At 34.1% G+C, this 18,457-nt stretch overlaps 2 protein-coding genes across 3 annotated transcripts in view; both read right to left on the bottom strand.

Moving 5' to 3' along the window:
• Positions 1-154: 154 nt before the first annotated feature.
• On the bottom strand, positions 155-4,668 carry LOC119637916 (membrane-bound transcription factor site-1 protease). Its single transcript, XM_038034360.1, has 7 exons — positions 4,438-4,668; positions 3,875-4,384; positions 2,947-3,799; positions 1,876-2,612; positions 512-1,148; positions 329-438; positions 155-211 (listed from the first exon to the last, which is right to left on the bottom strand). The coding sequence occupies exons 1-7, from the start codon at positions 4,660-4,662 to the stop codon at positions 155-157; spliced, it is 3,129 nt and encodes a 1,042-aa protein (XP_037890288.1). The 5' UTR covers positions 4,663-4,668.
• Positions 4,669-5,933: 1,265 nt separating this feature from the next.
• The window catches only part of LOC119637736 (fat-like cadherin-related tumor suppressor homolog), a 29,410-nt gene continuing 16,886 nt past the window's right edge, over positions 5,934-18,457 (bottom strand). The window contains exons 17-22 of one of the 2 annotated variants that reach the window (XM_038033951.1): positions 9,307-14,650; positions 7,931-8,212; positions 7,607-7,795; positions 7,221-7,244; positions 6,695-6,832; positions 5,934-6,252 (exon numbers count right to left, since the gene is read on the bottom strand). In XM_038033951.1, the coding sequence (XP_037889879.1) occupies positions 6,125-6,252; positions 6,695-6,832; positions 7,221-7,244; positions 7,607-7,795; positions 7,931-8,212; positions 9,307-14,650 (6,105 nt within the window). In that variant the 3' untranslated portion in view covers positions 5,934-6,124. The remainder of the gene's footprint in view (positions 6,253-6,694; positions 6,833-7,220; positions 7,245-7,606; positions 7,796-7,930; positions 8,213-9,306; positions 14,651-18,457) is intronic. The other variant, XM_038033952.1, reaches the window with a different exon arrangement.

Below are 18,457 nucleotides of genomic sequence, written 5' to 3'. Positions count from 1 at the left end.
AATAATGATAATAATATTTTAAAAGAATTCGAAAACAATGAAATGTCGCCACTCTATAATACTGGTTGGTCTTGGGTGATTTTTTTCATTTTCTTACAGGTACTATAGAATATACACAGAGTATACCTAGAAAATGTTATAGTTGCCCAATTTATTACCCAATTCTTTTGGTTTTGTCAACACAGGTTTTCTCCTGATTAGAATCCCTCATCTATAACAAAATATTGAACAGTACTAAAGCTTTCGGTGCTTACATTGCTTATTTATTATTGATGATGTTTTTAGGCTTGAACATTTTTAAATATATAAGTATTATAACTAAAGCAACAATAAACACAGCGGCAGAAATTTTACGATAATCATTCTCAACATTCTGTGACGCATTTAAGTAGTTTCCATGAGATCTAGAAACATATATGTCTTCAATTTCATTAAAATCTGGAATTAAATAGAATTCTTTCAGTACTGCGATCGGATATCATATACCGTTCGCAATAATTAATTTTATTACCTGGAATATTTAATGATTTCGAAGTATCTAATGTGTTGGTAGAGTTTAAAGGTAGGCTTTTCGAGAAGCGAATTTTGCGACATTTCTCCAGGGAGCGCTTCTTTAATTGATCGTTAAAGTCTACAACTTTGGAAAATTTAAATAAATTAGATGTTGCAAGTCTTCTTGGATGAAATTTATTTTGCAACGTCGCATATTGCTTAATTCTGTTTAGCTTTTGTAACGACAACGCTTTATGTGAATTAATCGTGTACTCCAGAAATGCATTTAACAGCCAAAGACATGATTTTTCCGTATTTATAGAGTCGATGCAATTCGAATCACCCATAATGGCTAGTCGACCCAACTCATTTTTAGATTTATCTCCCACTATTGCTGATATTTGGTTTTTATTTAATTCAAACGTAGCGGAATTATGTACAGGAGAACGATGTTGTAATAGCATACGTTTATTTAAGATTGGATTCTTTTCATTTGATTTCGATGAGTTCAGTTGCTCATTAGTGTAGTCAAAATTATCAGTTTCAAATACTTTAGGTAAAACTACAACTTTTTTATCAGCCGGACGCATTTGAAACAATCCAATAATAGGTTGAAGAGTTTTAGTTGATCCACTTTGCTTTTCGATATTAATTATCTTGTAAAAATACAAAAGTAAATAAAATTTATTTGTCTAGGAGAAAATTTTTGTTTCTTCCACTCATCCGTGGTAAATACATATCCAGTCCATCAGACCTATCTGCATGTAAAATATTCCAATGTTTTTGACAAATTTGATATCGAAAGCTTTATTGTTGCGACCAGAAGTATGTTCACCACAGACATTACAGAAAGACCGGCAGACAGACGGATATGCTTAATCGGTTTGAAATTTGACGCTGACCAATAATATGTATGTTATTGGCGTCTATGAAACTTTCTTCTGGGTGTTGCAAACTTTTTGAGGAAAAATTAATATATCCCTATCCTTCGGTAGTGAGTGTAAAAGTAAATATAGCCATCTAACGTTGAAAAGTGCAACTGCACTCTGTGGTTCTACTTTAAAGGGTCTATATTTTCTATTATTTCTTTTTGTATAAAAGTGTTTGACCCGGGTCCAGTTGGAGAGTTTAAAATCGCAGAAGAATTAATTATAGGCAAACTATTGAATCGAATTAAATGATTTTCGAAATTGACTTGACAGGAATCTTTTGAACAAAATTCTTTCCTAATCTTGAGATCAAGAAGCATTCTACCACTAAATCGATTTTATTTCCTATACTATTTATACATTATGCAGCCTTCGACCCCCTCATCTATACTAATATATTGAGTTTCGATAGTTATAATATGAATGTATTACTTTCAAATGTTTTATTACACACCTCAGATCCTTGGTCATTTAAATAAGCTGATATTATAACATTATCTTCATGATTTGGAAATGCAGCTAAAGTTGTACCGCTTGCATAATACATGCTGTGTTCGCCCATACGATAGTAGCCTTCGGCTACCAAATCACTGAAGGCAATACCAAAAGTTTGCAAGAGCTCATTTAAAGCTGGTATATTGGCGCCACCTGTATCCGGAACCCACCACTGACGTGTATTTTCATCAAAAAATGTTATCTTCCTCATCACGGTAGTGTTATACCAGTCGGCAAATACAATAACTCCCAGGCTTAAATCGAAGACATCTTTTTGTAGTTTAATTATCTCGTCATCAAAAAACTCTTCTTCGGGATCAACAATTAAAAGAGCTCCATAATCGGACGCATTGAAACAGGTGAAAGGCTCTCTTAATACTTCAACATAATAACCTAAATTCCGCAAATGTTGATACATATCCCGAAAATTTGTATGAATGTGATCACCTCTCCAATCTAACGGATCAGATTTGATTTTTAAATTATCACGCGGTATATAACCAGGCGGGTAACGCAAATTGTGATATTGATCCCATAAAACGCGCTTATGTCTTGGAGGTTTCGGCATAATCTTTACGGTGATTGGAAAGTGTATTGTGGAGTTAACGGTGTTGTCTTCGAAATTTATCGATTGTATTTGCAAGCTTATATGGCCTTTTGAAATACCTTCAAAAAAGCAGGCATCGTTTTTAACAGCTAGAAAAAAAAAAGTGTAAACACGATAAATCTTGAGCAGCACACTATTTTATATTTTCATTCCTTTAGTGAGGTGATAGCGAAATTTAATTTTTATGGAACTAACATCATCGATTACTTTGCGCCAAGCGTTACTCCAGGTGATGTGAATACATATGTACAATTCTCAGATTTAGTATCATTGCATAAAGGAGCTAAGTCGACTATTCATGAAGGTTTCCTCTTTCGTTTTTTACATGCATGTTAAATTATAAGCAGGTTTGGTTTCAACCAGGATTAATTATTTATGAATACTTAACTATTTAAAAAATGTTTCTTATGAATATATACATACTTATATGAATCGACATCCAACCCGACCACGGCCATAGAAGAGATGGATATGATATTTGTACATCAATCAAATGGCCATTTTTATCTACATATGGGTACCAGAGAGGTTCAGCCATAATTTTACCGCTAACTGAGATGCCATTCAATATTGTAACGTTGACTATCGAAGGCATAGCTTGACAGTATAATGGCTGAGAACTGTAGGGCCACATATACAGCTCAGTATAGTCTATGTACGGGGGGCTGAAAGTTATTTTAGGTGAATACGAAAGCAGCAGCTCCACGCTGTTTAAGATATTCAACTTTCCATGTCCCTGTTCAAACATATTGTTATTTGGCAAACGCGTTGCACCCTCGAGAAGAATCTGTTTCACAGAAGCAGGATTGAACTGATGCGATTTGTTTAGAGCGCCACTCAATATTAGAGCAAGAGCTCCAGCAATTACTGGAGATGCTACTGAAGTGCCTGACAACGATCGACAACCACCACCCACATTACTACCTTTTACTTGACTACCATGTGTTATTATATCAGGCTTAACACGTCCATAGCCCCTCGGTATTTCCCAAGTGCTCATACCTCTCGAACTGAACTTGGCGATTTTGCCCTCACTGTTCACACCACCAACACCGATAACGTCACTTTGATCACCAGGATTATTTAAAGTGCCATATAAAGGGCCATCATTACCGATAGCGGACACCATTATCACCTTATTAGCGGATAGTTCTAGAACTTTATCTACAAAGGGATAGTCCATAAAATCAGGGCCTCCAATACTCAAATTCAAAATGTTGATTTTCCTAAACATGGCATAATTGAAAGCATCCAAAAACCAAGAGGTATACGACACCTGTAAATCAAATTTGCAATTTAATCCCATTACATCATTTGCTAACCTTCCCATGCCTATTGGAAAAATATTTACCTGACTATTGGTAAACACTCTAAATATGTGAAGCTCAACATCAGGCGCGAATCCTAAGCATTCTTTGGACGATGCGATAACACCAGCGACAAAGGTTCCATGGCTAACGCCGTCGTCAAAAAACTTTTCATTTGTCCAGTTTGTTCTTTCTTTTACATTACGGAAATGTGGATGGCTTTTAGCTAAACCCGTGTCAAACACAGCCACTTTAATACCTTTGCCGGTTATACCTTGTTGCCATAGCAAGTTTGCATTCATTGCGAACGGCAAGTCATCCTTAGGTAGGGCTCGTAGTAAATGTCTGCCCAAATAATGATTATAATAATTTGAGCTGTTTGCATTCTGGAAAGCCTTTAGTTGCCGCTGAATCCTGCGCTGCAACGAAATTGTTTTAACTGCCGGATGCGATCGAATTAAGTGAACTTTTTCGCTTGCAACTCGAACCACATCAAAATCACTTGGGTAGAATTTGGACAAATCCGAATGTTCCAATATTATCCATTCGGTTACCTATATTGTGACAATGATAAACACTTGACAAACACCACAATTGAATTCATTACATTTTCTTTAATGAAGGCTTTCTGGATATACTTCTCCCTTGAAGTCTTACGGTAGTAATTTTTAAATGTAACAATGTACTCATTTACAGTATCTTCGCTTGTATCGGTAAACTTTTTCTCGTAATCTGTTAACAAATTAAAATCAGTTTTCGAAACGAATTGCGATTCAGAATCCGAATATATTAATACACAGACTAATAAAATCACCTCGATTGTCCAAACCATAATTGTAATAAATTCACATTCCGACGTAATATTAAAAAAAAAAAACTTTGCTACGACTTCTGGTTACGCAACTCTGTTTTATAAATTGAAACGAAAGGTATGAAACATAAACTAAGGAAGTGTTAATACATACATATATATATTATAAACCATTATTAAAAATTGAGTCTTCGCTTGATTTTGTCTGGTATTTATTGAATTGAGAATTATTGCTTCGTTAACTTCGTTTACATAAACTTTGAATAATAAACAAATTTGATTTTTGATACATATTTATGCAGCTTTGCCATCAAATTTTGCATATTAGTACTGACAGTGGTTTGTAACCTCGCTCAATTTTCATAACAACTTTCTTATACGCTTGAAAGCTGTTTGGTAAATGAACTTACTGTTTTTTGAGTAATGCTGTTCCCGATGTACCACCAGAAAAGTGAAGAATTGCAAACATTTTACTAATGTTTACATTGCATTTTGGAATTTTTTACCAATTTTGCGCAATTGGGTTTGTTTGCGATACCAATTCAAAACATTTACGGTTGTATTTCTGATTTGGCAGATTTATAGTTATTTTCCGATTGTAAATTCTGATTTAACAGATTTATGGTTATTTTTCGGTTGTAATGTCTGCTTAAGAGATTTTTCGGTTGTAATTTGTGCTTTAACAAATTTACGGTTTTTCCAAAACCAATGTAATCAAAATAAAGTTGGGAGAAAATGTTCAGAAAAAGTTAAAAGGTCCAACCAGCAACCATGTCAAGTTAAATCCAAAAGGCGCATTATCTCAAGTTAAATTAATTTATTTTCAAAAATGACTTGAAATTACGTTACATAATCCGCCTTAGTAGTCGAAGGTGAGGAATTTCGACTAGCAAGTCAATGGTCGTGGGTTCGAATCTCAAGTGCGGTAGGGTTTTTAATAAAAGCCGATAGCCATAGATGCTAGTGCTTTTAAGACTTTAGTCTTAGAATTTATTTCTCTGGCGAAATTAACAATAATAATAATAATAATACGTTACATAATTCATTTGCAATTGATTGATATTCGCAAACTTGTTTCTTAATAAAAATTCCAATATCGATTACCAGTTCATGTTTACTTATAATGCAGTGCAGCTATCTCCCAAAACGTCTTTCAAGAAAAAAACTCTACACGTCCTTCTGATTAAATAATTTTATTTAGTTATTATAAATCTACAGGCTCTTTCCTTTGACATCAATTGTTGCTTGAGTTTCTAATGGCTCTATAGGTTTTGCTATTTATTTTCTGAACGTTGTCAAGTATTTTTTTCGTACACTATTTGTCGTTATAGTTTATCGTTATATTTATACTTATTGAATCATTTATATACATCACGTATACTGAAATAAGTTTTTTCCTTTTTTTATTTACAAATACTTTCATACAATCTAATTAAATGAAAATAAATGGAAAACCGATTGATTTTTGGAATTCAATAAACTGCTACTTTTTCTCGTCTTTAGGTAAAAATTCTTCAAGTTCTGAATCTTCGATTTCACACAGATGTACTGAAAGATTGCTGTTGTAATGGCTTTTATGATTGTTACATAAATATTCACTTTCAGAGTTTTCTGGAAATAGAAAATAAGAAAAGTATTCAAAAATATTAATGGAATTAGAAATAAAATTATCGTTGTGTTCTATTCTTATAGAAATTTTTATACCAATGAGGCAAAAGGGTAGAGTTATACTATTGACTTATTCTAAAACTTATTACTATCCAGAAATACACATCAAAACGAGCCCAATGAATGCTTTTGAGCAAGTCAACTTAAAACTCCGTCTATATGTCCGTTTATCATTTGTCTGCCGTTAGAACACTGGAAATCTTCTTAAAAGTGATTCACTCACAGTCCCATTCACAATAGACAATTTTGTGCAAATATTTGATAAAATCATTTTGGCGAAAGAATATTTTTGAGACGAGACTGTATTTTTTCGTTCCAACATTTTATTAAACTTGAATGTGATTTCATTCTATTAGTATATTAACAAATGAATTAAATATATTACCACTGATTTTTCTCTTAGCAGGGTCCAGTGTTGAGTTCTTCCCTTCATAAATATCATTTGCAGAACTTTCACCCTCAGTTTCACTTAGATGGTGCAATGGTGGTAAGTATGAATCAGGATGTCGTAAATACATTTTACCTGTATTATAATAAAGGAGAAAACAAACAAAAAAGGATGAACAATATAACTAAAACCATCAGCAAGAAATATGATTGCAGTGGGAATTCAACAAATAAATGAATAAAGCGTATAATTTCTAGATGAATATATCTAATTAACTAATAACATTTTATTTATAATTGCAGTCTGCAGTTCGCTTTACCCGGAGTTCCAAATTTATGAGCAAAAAACAAAAAAGCAAACTAAACTATTTTAACAAATTCAGAAAATGATTGCTACTGATTTTCGATAAATTGATGTGTATAATGAACTTGAAGCATCCATTAAATTTCTCAATTATTTGTAAGAGTGCCTGAACAAAAGCAATAAAAAAATTTATTTTTCTATAAAACATATATTTACTTACATTTTGTTACATTTTTTAAAGGCACTGTTTGCGGTCAAACAAAATCACATTACGAGTATTAAATAATGTGAATAATTATAGTGCATATGCTTTAGGTTATTGTGAAATGTCCGATTTTCTGTGATATAACTTTTAAATAAAATACTGTTCACATGGAATCTGAACTTTCTTTCCAGGCAATCACTCTAAACTCGACCATGGGTCGATTAGATAAGGTGCATTCGAACATTTAAAAATGGAAATAGAAATAATTTGTATACTATCGATGATATCTTCTCCTACGAATTGTATTAAGTAGTAGGTGCGTGAAAGAAAAATTTTAATTTTTAATCGAACATTTCATCATAGCCTGGAAGAATTTCAAATGGATTGGATTTGATATTTACCTGAATTTGATTTATAGTCTTCATTCTCACTATAGTAGATGGGACTCAGTCTTGACATTGAATTGCTGTTTAGAAGCGGCAGTTGAAATGGCTGAATGCAGTCTCGTAATTCGGAATCAACGCAATCTGTTGCTAGTTCTTCTTCCAGCGTTGCAATATCTCTTGCGGGATTAATTCGTATGGCAGTATCTAGAAAATGTTGAAATTATTCCTATCGTCTTTTTTACTGTTACGCACACACCATCAAATAGTGGTTAATGTAATTATAACTACATTTTAACAAATATTGGAAATTTTCAAATAATGAAGTGAAAGTCTGCTTACTTGGAACAACGTATGACCTAGGTTTTGACTCATTGCTATCATTACTTTGGAAGCTAGATGAATCTGCGATTTCCGCACCAGGAACTTCCGTTATATCTGGCAGTGGATTTTGACTGTTCCGCACCCAATCTGAACAGTCCCAATGATATTGGCCCAGCGAGGAATATTCTCCACCATAATTTGTTTGACACACGTTTGGCATAGCAACCTGTATCAATTTTCCGCAACTGGGTTTCAATGTTGTTAGCCTATTCAGAGGCATATTAAAGTCCATAGATTTTTCTGAAAAAAGAAAAAATAAACAAAAGAAATAAGGAAAGAGTCAACACTTAAGTCGCAATGAATCCATACGTAAAAAGATAGGAAGGAGGAATTCTTAAACAATTTAATCGATTGAGTAGTTTAGTAAAGTAGCAGTAGTTTATGATTTTTAAACAAGTAAGAACATTGTAGTTGGGAAAAGGTGACCAGTAGTCGACTTTACACTGCTTCAGCCGACACAAATCTTCGCTTATCACCATGATAAAATAACGACAACTACACTCTGTTCTCATACTTTTTTAGGAAAAAGGTCCAAAACACAAATCCGTGTGGTGTAAATTTTGCAAAATTAATTTCCTTCTCAAAGATTTTATTATTATTTATCTATTTCATGACAGAGTACTAGAAGTTAAACATTATTGCCATAGAAAGGCTGACTTTTCATGAGTATCCTTTTACGAGGTGGGTACGAAAAGTTACCTATATGGTTCAAATGCAACACAGTTAATTTCTCTATGTCAAAGTATGGACCAATCTTGATCATATAATATGAAAAAATAGGCATTTTTGTCATATCAAGGTTAATTTTTAATCAGAAGCTTTATATGGAGCGGCGTATAGAAAATAGATCTATATGATCCAAATTTAGTGCATTTGATTTTTATGTGAATTTACTATTATGGACTAGTTCTCCTTGTGATATATTAAAAATTACACCATTCTCCCAAATAAAGGCGTAGCATTTACAGAAATTCTTAAATAAGATGGGATTCAATGCTTCGGCCCATTAAATTCAAATTCTGTACATTAATTTAGTACATTGAAATTTCATTACTCAGCGATTTTTATCGCGAAATTTTGACAATTGCGATTTCTTTTTATATAATGACTTTTAAAAAAAAACGCTTTATGGGGGAAATAGTCGCAAAAATGATTCGATGCAATCTATTTTTAGTAGGCTTCTGAAATTGCAATTGGATGATCATGAAAATATATGGAGAGCTATCATACGGAGAGATAGACATACTTATATCAGTATAATAAAGCATGGATCTATTTTAAACGGCAATATAGATATAAATACGTTATATATTTCGTAACAAAAAGGAACTTACCATTATTGAGTTTATTTTCACAAAACGTCTTCAATTGCATTTGATCGCACCAGTCACGCTTGTATGAAGATGGATCACCTTCCGCCATATTTTCATTATTTAAATTTACATTTTGATTATTTAGGCTGATTTTCTGATATTCAATTGGTATATTTTCAAGTTCATCTCCCGCCGAACCATAACTTCTTAGGATGTCAAGATTGTTGACAAAATTTGAATTAGTTGAGAACATGTTATCGGTAGATGAGGGAGTATAACTTATGGGTCGGTGGTTCACCTCCAAATTACTTAACTTGGCATTCTGTTTATTGTTTTTCTCTTTTTCTAAAAGCGAGTTTAGAGTGGCTTCCCTGTAACTATTTTTAATGCGTGTTGAATTATCTCTCTTCGTTAAGTTCTTCTTGAAAAGAATACAGCACAAAATAAGTATGCAGAAGACAAACACAAAGGTTACACCCGATATAATGCCGGTGATATGTTCGATAGAAAAGTTTCTTAATTTGGTTGAAATGGAATTTGAATACAAAGGATCACCGCAACTAGCCCCCGTTAGATAGGACGGACATATGCATCGAAAGCTGCCCGCCTCATTTATGCATGTGGCGCCACTTCCACAGGGCTGATTCTCACATTCATCTACGTCAATTTCACAAGTAGGTCCTGTATAACCGCGACACATACAATGTGGAATACCATCCCCTTCTTCACATATACCACCATTTTTGCAAGGATTTGGAGTACAAAATTGTCCATATTCACAACGCTTGCCCGAAAGATGTAACGGGCATGAACAGGAATAATTACTTGGATTAAGGTATTCGCAGCGACCAGCATAAAGACACGGGGAAGATGCGCATGGGTCCAAGTCAATTTCGCATAGTTTTCCTGTAAATCGCTCGGGACAAATGCATTTGAAGTTAGTATTCCCCAAATCTTTGCATAATCCGGAATTGAGACAAGGTTGTGTTCCACAAACTCCTAAACTAACAAGCACACTCGATGGATCACATGAAAATTCCACATTTGTAAAACGTTTAAGGGCGGCAATTGTACTGCCACCTGATATGTACAAAGGCAAAGCTTCATTTGCAATGTTTATGTCCGTCATGCAACCCACAAACCCTCTCTGAATGTCTTCATATCCAATTATGGTTTGATGAGGTTTAACTTCGGCCCCCACAAAAATGTCATTCGTTTGAAGATTTAATATAACATTCACACCTGGTGCACTGCCCTGCGAAGCGTGCTTATTATCGACTAATAGTTTTGCGCTATTAAACATCCTCTCTAATGAAATATGATGCCATTCACCATCTGATATGTTCACACTTGAAACGCTGATAATACCCTCACCAGATCCTAAGTCAAAACGATACTGAGCAGCTCCATTTAAAATTTCAATAATGCTGTAATCAATTTTTCCACTCGCGTATAAAAGCGTGCCTGATTGTTGAACCGTTCGAATCCGAAAGGAAAATAAAAATTGACTCTCGACTGCATTTCTTGCCATTGATTTGTTGATCTTATAATGAGCGTAACTCTTTCCACTAAATGATACTGATGTTAATATAGTAGAGCAGCTCGTGTTGACACACTGCAGCGATTTAATTTCACAAAAGTGGCCAGTATATCCAGTAGGACAGATGCACTGATAGCCCGTGGTGGAATTAGCTGGCAAACATTGTTTCTGCAATGGACATGGATCTGATGAGCAGGCATTTATGGGTTCATCACAATTTTTGCCATCGTATCCTTGCCTGCATAGGCACACACTCACTAGTTTATAGGTGGGTGTAACAAAACTTACAACATCTGTATGATATGTAGATAGTTTGCTTTTATTAAGTACAATTTGATTTTTGCACAAGCCATGCAAACAGTGAAACGCTGTGGTGCATTCATTGGTTATTAATTTTTCAATGATAAGATTTGAACTTTCTTGGATTTGCTCAAATTTTTTGGCGAGTAAATTTCGAATGTCCTCAGAAGAAAAATATGCTTCTGATGTTGGAACAATTTGTTGTTTTCTTACTGCTAGAACAATTTCCAAATTGTTATGCGGCGAACGCGGGTTTATAGTCATTATGACATTGTTTGTAGATGGTTGTTCTCGTAACATAGTGGAATTTGAAGATATCTGAACATTCGCCAATAGAGCTTGCGGTACGTGGCCTAAAGACAGGATTACAACGTCTTTTTGTCTACAGCGCATTACATCCCTAATGGCGCGTATAAATCCTTTACGATAACTCAAAATAAAATCCTTGGGTGTAATTTTACTAATTTTAATGACAACTGCATTTTGGACCATTTCTGGTGTGATCATTTCCACATTTAGTTTAACAATAGTATGCGATAAATATTTTCCATCGGAAACGGTCACATTGATTTGATATACCCCTATATCCAAGTTTTTAATAGCAAAGAGATCTCCGTTGCTACGTGATATGTTAAAAAGCTTAAGCGGTGAGTACGTTTGGTCAACGGTTGGCATAAGCTCAAATGTAAATGTATCATACGTGTCTTGATCTGTGACATAAACCTTGCCTAAAAACCCACCGGCAAAGTCATCCTCATAGGAATTAATTGTAATTTCTAGGGGTGTTATAACAGGCGGATACTGACTCTCTTCAATTATTTGTATTGCAACCCATGTATCGGAATATAGTGGTGGGGTTCCATTGTCAAAGACACGTATTTGCAAAATGTAAAGGTCACATATACGGTGATTAAATTTAGCCGCGGTTTTCAGGCTACCGTCCTGTTCAAGACGAAAAAAGCCCCCCTCGTTACCGCTTCTAAAGTCGTACGTATATGGGCTGGTATTTGGAGGCTCATCGGCATCGTTTATTTCGAAACTTATAACTTCAAAACCTAACGCTTTGTTTTCCTGCAAGATCACGCTGTAATTCGAATTTTTAAATATTGGCGGATTATCGTTTACGTCCAAGATATCAACGTTAATTTCGATATAATTACAAAGTTCTGGAGAACCAGTATCGCAAGCGCGTATTTCTAGAACATAGGAAGAAATCGTCTCTCGATCGAGTTTATCGCGTGCATAAACGTAACCGGTAAATTCATCTATCGAAAACTGTTTCAGTCTATCACCTCGTTCAATGTTGTACTTTATAACACCATTTTGGTGGGAGTCCTCGTCAGTGGCAATAATTTGTAGAACCTTTTCTCCCTTTTTAGCATCCTCGCTGATCCGCACACGATACACATTTTGTGCGAATTGTGGTTGATTATCATTCACATCTAATATCGTTACATTTACGAAGGCTTGATTACTGAGTGGAGGAGAACCACCATCGATAGCTTGTACTGTGAGAAAGAAAGCCTTTGTCTTTTCGAAATCGATTTCGCTTGTCGTAGATATTATTCCAGTTTTTTTATCGATGGAAAATTTATTTTGCTCATTACCTCCAATGATGTAGTAGGAGATCTCAGCGTTGACACCAATATCTTTCGAGGTAGCGAACACTCTCAAAACCTCGGTATTAATGGTAGCATTTTCAGACACATACGTTTTATATTGTTTCATATTAAACTCGGGCGGATTGTCATTAATGTCCAGTACATGTATTATGAGATTTGTAGTGGAGAACATTTTCGGCTGCCCATGATCTTGTGCCATTATTGTGATATTAAACATGGAAATATTTTCTCTATCTAGAGTTTTGATTAATTTAACTATCCCGCTGGATTGACTTATGTTAAAAAAATCATTCGCTTCTGTAAAGAAGTATGAGATTTTTCGATTTTGGCCAAAATCTTTATCAGTAGCATGAATTTTTGTAACTATGGTTTGTATTTGTGCGTCTTCGGGTACGCTGGCGATATACTGTGCCATAGAAAATTCGGGTTTATTATCGTTAACGTCGTTCACTGATATAATTACTTCCGAAGTGCATTCTTGTGATAACTCTTGACCGTCTTGAACATGCGCATAGAGCAAGTATTTGGGATGGCGCTCCCTATCAATAACCCTGGCCACTTTTATTATGCCATTGTCCTTATCTACATAGAAATCATCTGAGTCGTTACCCGATAAGTAGTAACGCAGCTTATTATTAGCATAACCATCTGCATCAAGAGCGTTTACTTTAAGTAGAGAAGTGCCAATCGGCGTCATCTCATTGATAGTAATGTTATAACGTGGTGTGATGCAAATTGGGAAATTATCGTTAACATCTTTCACAGTAACTGAAACGTTCGTATATGCGACAAATTTGCCTTCGGTTGCAGCCACTGTTAAATTGTAATTTGATATGTATTCGTAATCGAGTAATTTAGATACGAAAAGGTCTCCAGTATTTCCAATTTGAAATTGGGAATGGTTATCTCCGGATAATATGAAATATTCGAAATTGTTTTTCTCAAGATCTAAATCAGTTAACCGGAAATTATATAGCACTGTACCCGGTAGAGCATTTTCAAATACATCGATCTGCTGACTTTCTTGTTGTTGTTTAAATACTGGCGGATTATCATTATAATCGGTAACCATTATTGCAACGGGGACTTTTGATATGTGCCTAGGGTGACCGTTGTCTGTTGCCCCAACATTTAAATAATACTCTGACTGCAACTCTCTATCTAATGCTGATAACAATATTATCCATCCAGAGTACAAATCAATTTCAAATAAATTCGAAAACGTTTCGTCTTCGATAACGTAACGAACATCACCATTTGGTCCTTCATCGATGTCGGTAGCTGTTACTTTAATCAGGGAAGTACCTTTATCAGCATTTTCCGGTATATTTACATTATAAACAGCGCAACCAAATTTCGGATGATGATCATTCTCGTCTTGAATGTGAAAATAAACATCGGCACGAGCATGTAGTTGCGGCAGGGTGATCGTTTCGGCCATAGCAACAATATGCTCCACACTGTTTAATTCACGGTCCAATGTTTGCAGTAAAAGTATCTCACCGTTCTCGGTAATTGAAAATTTTTTTGTCTCAGTTGCAAGATAAAGTTTAACAGAAAAATTTCCAATCGGTTTCAGCTTAACTAAAGTAGAACCTGGCGCAGTCGATTCTTCAACATTTATAATCAAAGATGATCTCTCAAAGAAAGGAACGGTTGTATTCGCGGCAACTATTTGAATCGAAACTGGTACCTTATTATTTAGCGGCGGACTTCCATTATCCGTGACTCTGACAAAAAACTGCGCAAAACTATATGAAATGTTTTCCAGCGATTTAATCAAATTCAATTCGCCGCTCGTATTCATTACAAAATAATCCTTATAGAATTCATTAAAAGTTCCGTCTTCAATTGCGTAGATTAGCAAGCTATTATTGCCTTCATCTAGATCAGTGGCTTCAATCTGAGGAATAATTCAAATTAATTAATTCTAATTTTAAATCTATCCTTACGATAGTGAGTAAACGCGATATATGAGTAAGTAAGAAAATCATATTCGCTTATGGTTGAAACTTCTATACGCATCGTCTTTTGTTTTTTTTTAAGTTTAGATGGACTAAGCCAATAAGATTTGTGGTTTATATGTCCAGATAATTATTAGCAAATGTAAACAAAACACAAAAAAAAAAAACTGCGGTTTTGTAGAATCGTAGATTGTGGAGTTGTTGGAAGTGATGTAAAAAAAAAAAAATGTTACAAAGTTAGGCTGAGAAAACTATGTTTTAGAGCTAAATTTCGAATGAACGTAAAAAAAATAGTTCACCGAGATGGTGTACATTTTTTGCTGCAAGAAGATCGAGGAGGCCACCATAAATCTTGAAAACCCAAAAGAACTTCTGATACCGTCAAGCTTACGACATTTAAAAATTAGATGTTTAGCAGACTCGCGCTAATATTACAAACTTCACAAATATCACATGCACGAATTATTTTTAAATATATTTTATCGTAAGGGTCTCATGAGTCTTTAGAGAATTTTGATTTCCCAGGGATTAAAGGAAACCACTAATAAGCTTTAAAGTTAAATGTGCATACAAGTAATACGATCAACACTTGAAACAATACGACGTTTAACAAACAGCTGAAAAATTTTTTCTGATGCGTTTTTTTTGTGTTAATGCAAAAAAAAAGAGGAAAGAAACAAGAATTTAAAAAAAGAATAAAAATAAGAAAAAATAAGAAGAAAACAAGTAAGAAAGTTATATTTGACGGGGGCCGAATCTCGTATACCCACCACTATGTTTTTCGCATGTTCTTTTATTTGATACCAATATCGCTAGTATTATTAAGAAAAAAGTAATCGCAGTATCTACCATATTCATTTTTAAAGTAATCCATTTCTAGGCAGATAATATATCTTCATTTAAGGAGCGTACAAAATGATTGTAAACATTCGGTCTTGTTTGCCTTATGATAAATAAGCATAAAATCTCATAACCTTATGGTTAAAGAGGGGCTAAACGATTTTTTGAAAAGTTGGAACATTATCCCAATTCGTTCTTATGCGTGTCATAAGCGCAAGCCTACGAATATATGCGTTAAACTCTTCTTATAGCTAATTTTAAAAAAGCTCGTAAAATAGTTGTTATGCTTTCCCTGGATATCAGCAAAGCCTATGATTGCGTCAACTTGATTAAGCTTGGCGGAATTCTCTTAAACTTTTCAACTACTCTTCAAATACATCTGTGGATACTAAAGTTTTTATCCAAGCATTTTGCTTGAGCCCCATACTCTTCAATCTATATACAACTACATGATCTTCAAGATGACAAAACTCATATTTTTAAATACGCAGATGATTTCTTAATTGTATCTGCGGATTCATACTTTTCCTCTCGATAAAAGCATGTCGACGTATGTACCGATCTTAATTCATACATTAATCCCACTAAAACATATACTACTTATTTTGCGAAATTAGGCTCTTTATCAAAGGAACTAAAGTCAGTCAAGTGAAATCTTTTCGATTTCTTGGTAAAATTTTAAATGACAGCGTAACTATCCGTGAACTTTGTAAGAAAGCCTTCAAAGATTGTCAATCTGGACGCGATATCATCAAATTCATGACTAACAATCAGTCAGGTTTGCCTTCTAAAAAGCTTTGAACGTGTATAAAGCTTTAGTCAGGTCCAAGATTGAAATTGCACTTTCCACATCTTGAAATTTTCCAAAATATATTGGGAAACGTATACAAACATTTGAAAATAGAATGTTAAAATGTTGTATTAGACTGACCTCCTCAACTCCTCAATATATTCTCAAATTCAATGCCTCTCTGGAATTTTGTTACCAATAAATATAGAATCTTCATGAATCTCCTTGAATCGATCTCTCCCTCGAAGTAAAATCTCAATCTCTTTTGCATGAGGATCTTATGTCAAGAAAAGCTTCTTCTTTATTACAACAACAGCTATAACGTATATGACACTGACGGTTCCATTCGACATAATGTATCTGGCTTCTCGGCAGTGAAACATTTGTCTAACATAGGGCATAAAGTCAAAGTTGCGTAGGAACTTTCCTCGGCTTTTATTGAACTGCATGCTATTAAGGTAACTATTATTTATTGTATCCAAAAATTTTGTTGTTTTTTCGATGGTAAGTCAGCTCTGCTTCTAATAAATAAAAGAGATGCAGATAATCAAGAGGTGTTTCATATACGCACAATGTTATATGAATCTCAAGTGGATGACTTCATCTTGTTTACGTATCTGATTAATGCGGTTTTTTTAAATGAAAAAAGCTGACTTTCATGCAAAAAGAGCTCAAATTGATGACACAACTCTGTTTATTAAATATACTCCCAATGAAGTAATACGGGAAATTCGTAACTTCTTTCAACAAGTAAATGATGAATTTAAAGAGATTGCTAAATTGATTAAAGAGATTGTTTAATCCAATCAGCTTTCTTATAAAATAAATCCTACATTTAGCTTTAAACCCCTTTAATTGTTGGGAAATCAAAATCCTTTATAGACTCATGAGTGATCACACTTATCATAGGGTGTCTTTAAAAACGATTCGTGCTATACCATGTGATATTTGTGAAGTTTGTAATATTTGCGAGTTTCCTGAGCGTCTAGTTTTTAGCTATCATACACTTGATGATATTAGAAGTTCTTTTGGCTTTCTCAAATTATACGACGATCTGCCCGATCTCTTTGTGGCACGTAATAACGGCGAACTAACTTGCTTTATTAAAAAAGCGAATTTATCTTTTTAATTTATGACACTTTTTTTTAATCTTTTTTTTTTACGTTCCATCGTATTTTATCTCTATAACATTCTTTTTTTCAGCCAAAGTTTGCAACACCATTTTTACATCACTTTCAATAATTCAACAATCTACAATTAAACTTAACATATCGGCTTTAGCTACCATGGCCGCAGCTTTTTTTTTTGTTTGTTTTATATACATTTCTTGCTAATAATTACTACTCTTTATTATCTGGACATATAAGCCACAAATTTATCAGCTCCGTCCATATTAACTCGACATCCAAAAAAAAAATTCATTGCGGGATTTATTTTATAGGAAACGCGCACCGTCTTTTTGTTAAAAAAAAAACGAAAAAGAAAAACCCAAATAAATAAAAAATAAAATTAAATAGTCTACAATATCGATGGATGCATACGCTTTTTTCTATTTCAGTATAGTTATATTAAGAACACTCATAAAATATACGCAGAAATTTTTATCGTTGATTTACAAGTAATGAACAAAAACCTCATAAAGCGGAGATGTTCTCAGGTGTTGTGTTGCTGTACGCTTTTCCTTTGATCTATTCTCAACTATTTTTAATATCCCTCTGCGTACAGGAACTTTCAACATCTCTGCAGATTTGGAACTTTTAATAATAATAATAATTTTTGCATTCCAAAATGTTTTTGCTGCAATTACTACGCAAACGGTCAGACGAACATGCCTAGATTCATTCGGTTCATCATAGTGATCAAGAATGTATTTTATAAAGGATTCACTGAAGCTTCCTTCCGTACATTGCGAACGCTTTTATGAATGAATATATCCACATGATGCTGTAGTGGAAGCAAAATAACATATTTAAATTTAATTTTTTTTTTGTTTGCAGTTGTGTTACAGCTTGTATGTTATGCCAAAAAAAAATTTCTGTTTTACTTGGACTCTTAAAGCATTAGGGATTTTCAGTTCTTATTTAAGCTTTACATCAATCGAGCATTTGCTGTTCGA

Source organism: Glossina fuscipes, unplaced genomic scaffold, assembly GCF_014805625.2.
Source record: "Glossina fuscipes isolate IAEA_lab_2018 unplaced genomic scaffold, Yale_Gfus_2 61, whole genome shotgun sequence".
NCBI classification, from domain to species: domain Eukaryota; kingdom Metazoa; phylum Arthropoda; class Insecta; order Diptera; family Glossinidae; genus Glossina; species Glossina fuscipes.
Note: the sequence above shows the minus strand (reverse complement) of the source record. Positions and strands in the feature narration are given on the sequence as shown.

What these genes read in the sequence shown, in the direction of transcription:
- LOC119637916 (XM_038034360.1), bottom strand. Translation starts at nt 4,662, where the DNA reads ATGGTTTGGACAATCGAGGTGATTTTATTAGTCTGTGTATTAATATAT. An exon ending in GAGTGTTTACCAATAGTCAG is followed by an intron (nt 3,800 to 3,874) that starts GTAAATATTTTT and finishes TTTGATTTACAG; the next exon opens with GTGTCGTATACCTCTTGGTT. An exon ending in GAAATCATTAAATATTCCAG is followed by an intron (nt 439 to 511) that starts GTAATAAAATTA and finishes ATTTAATTCCAG; the next exon opens with ATTTTAATGAAATTGAAGAC.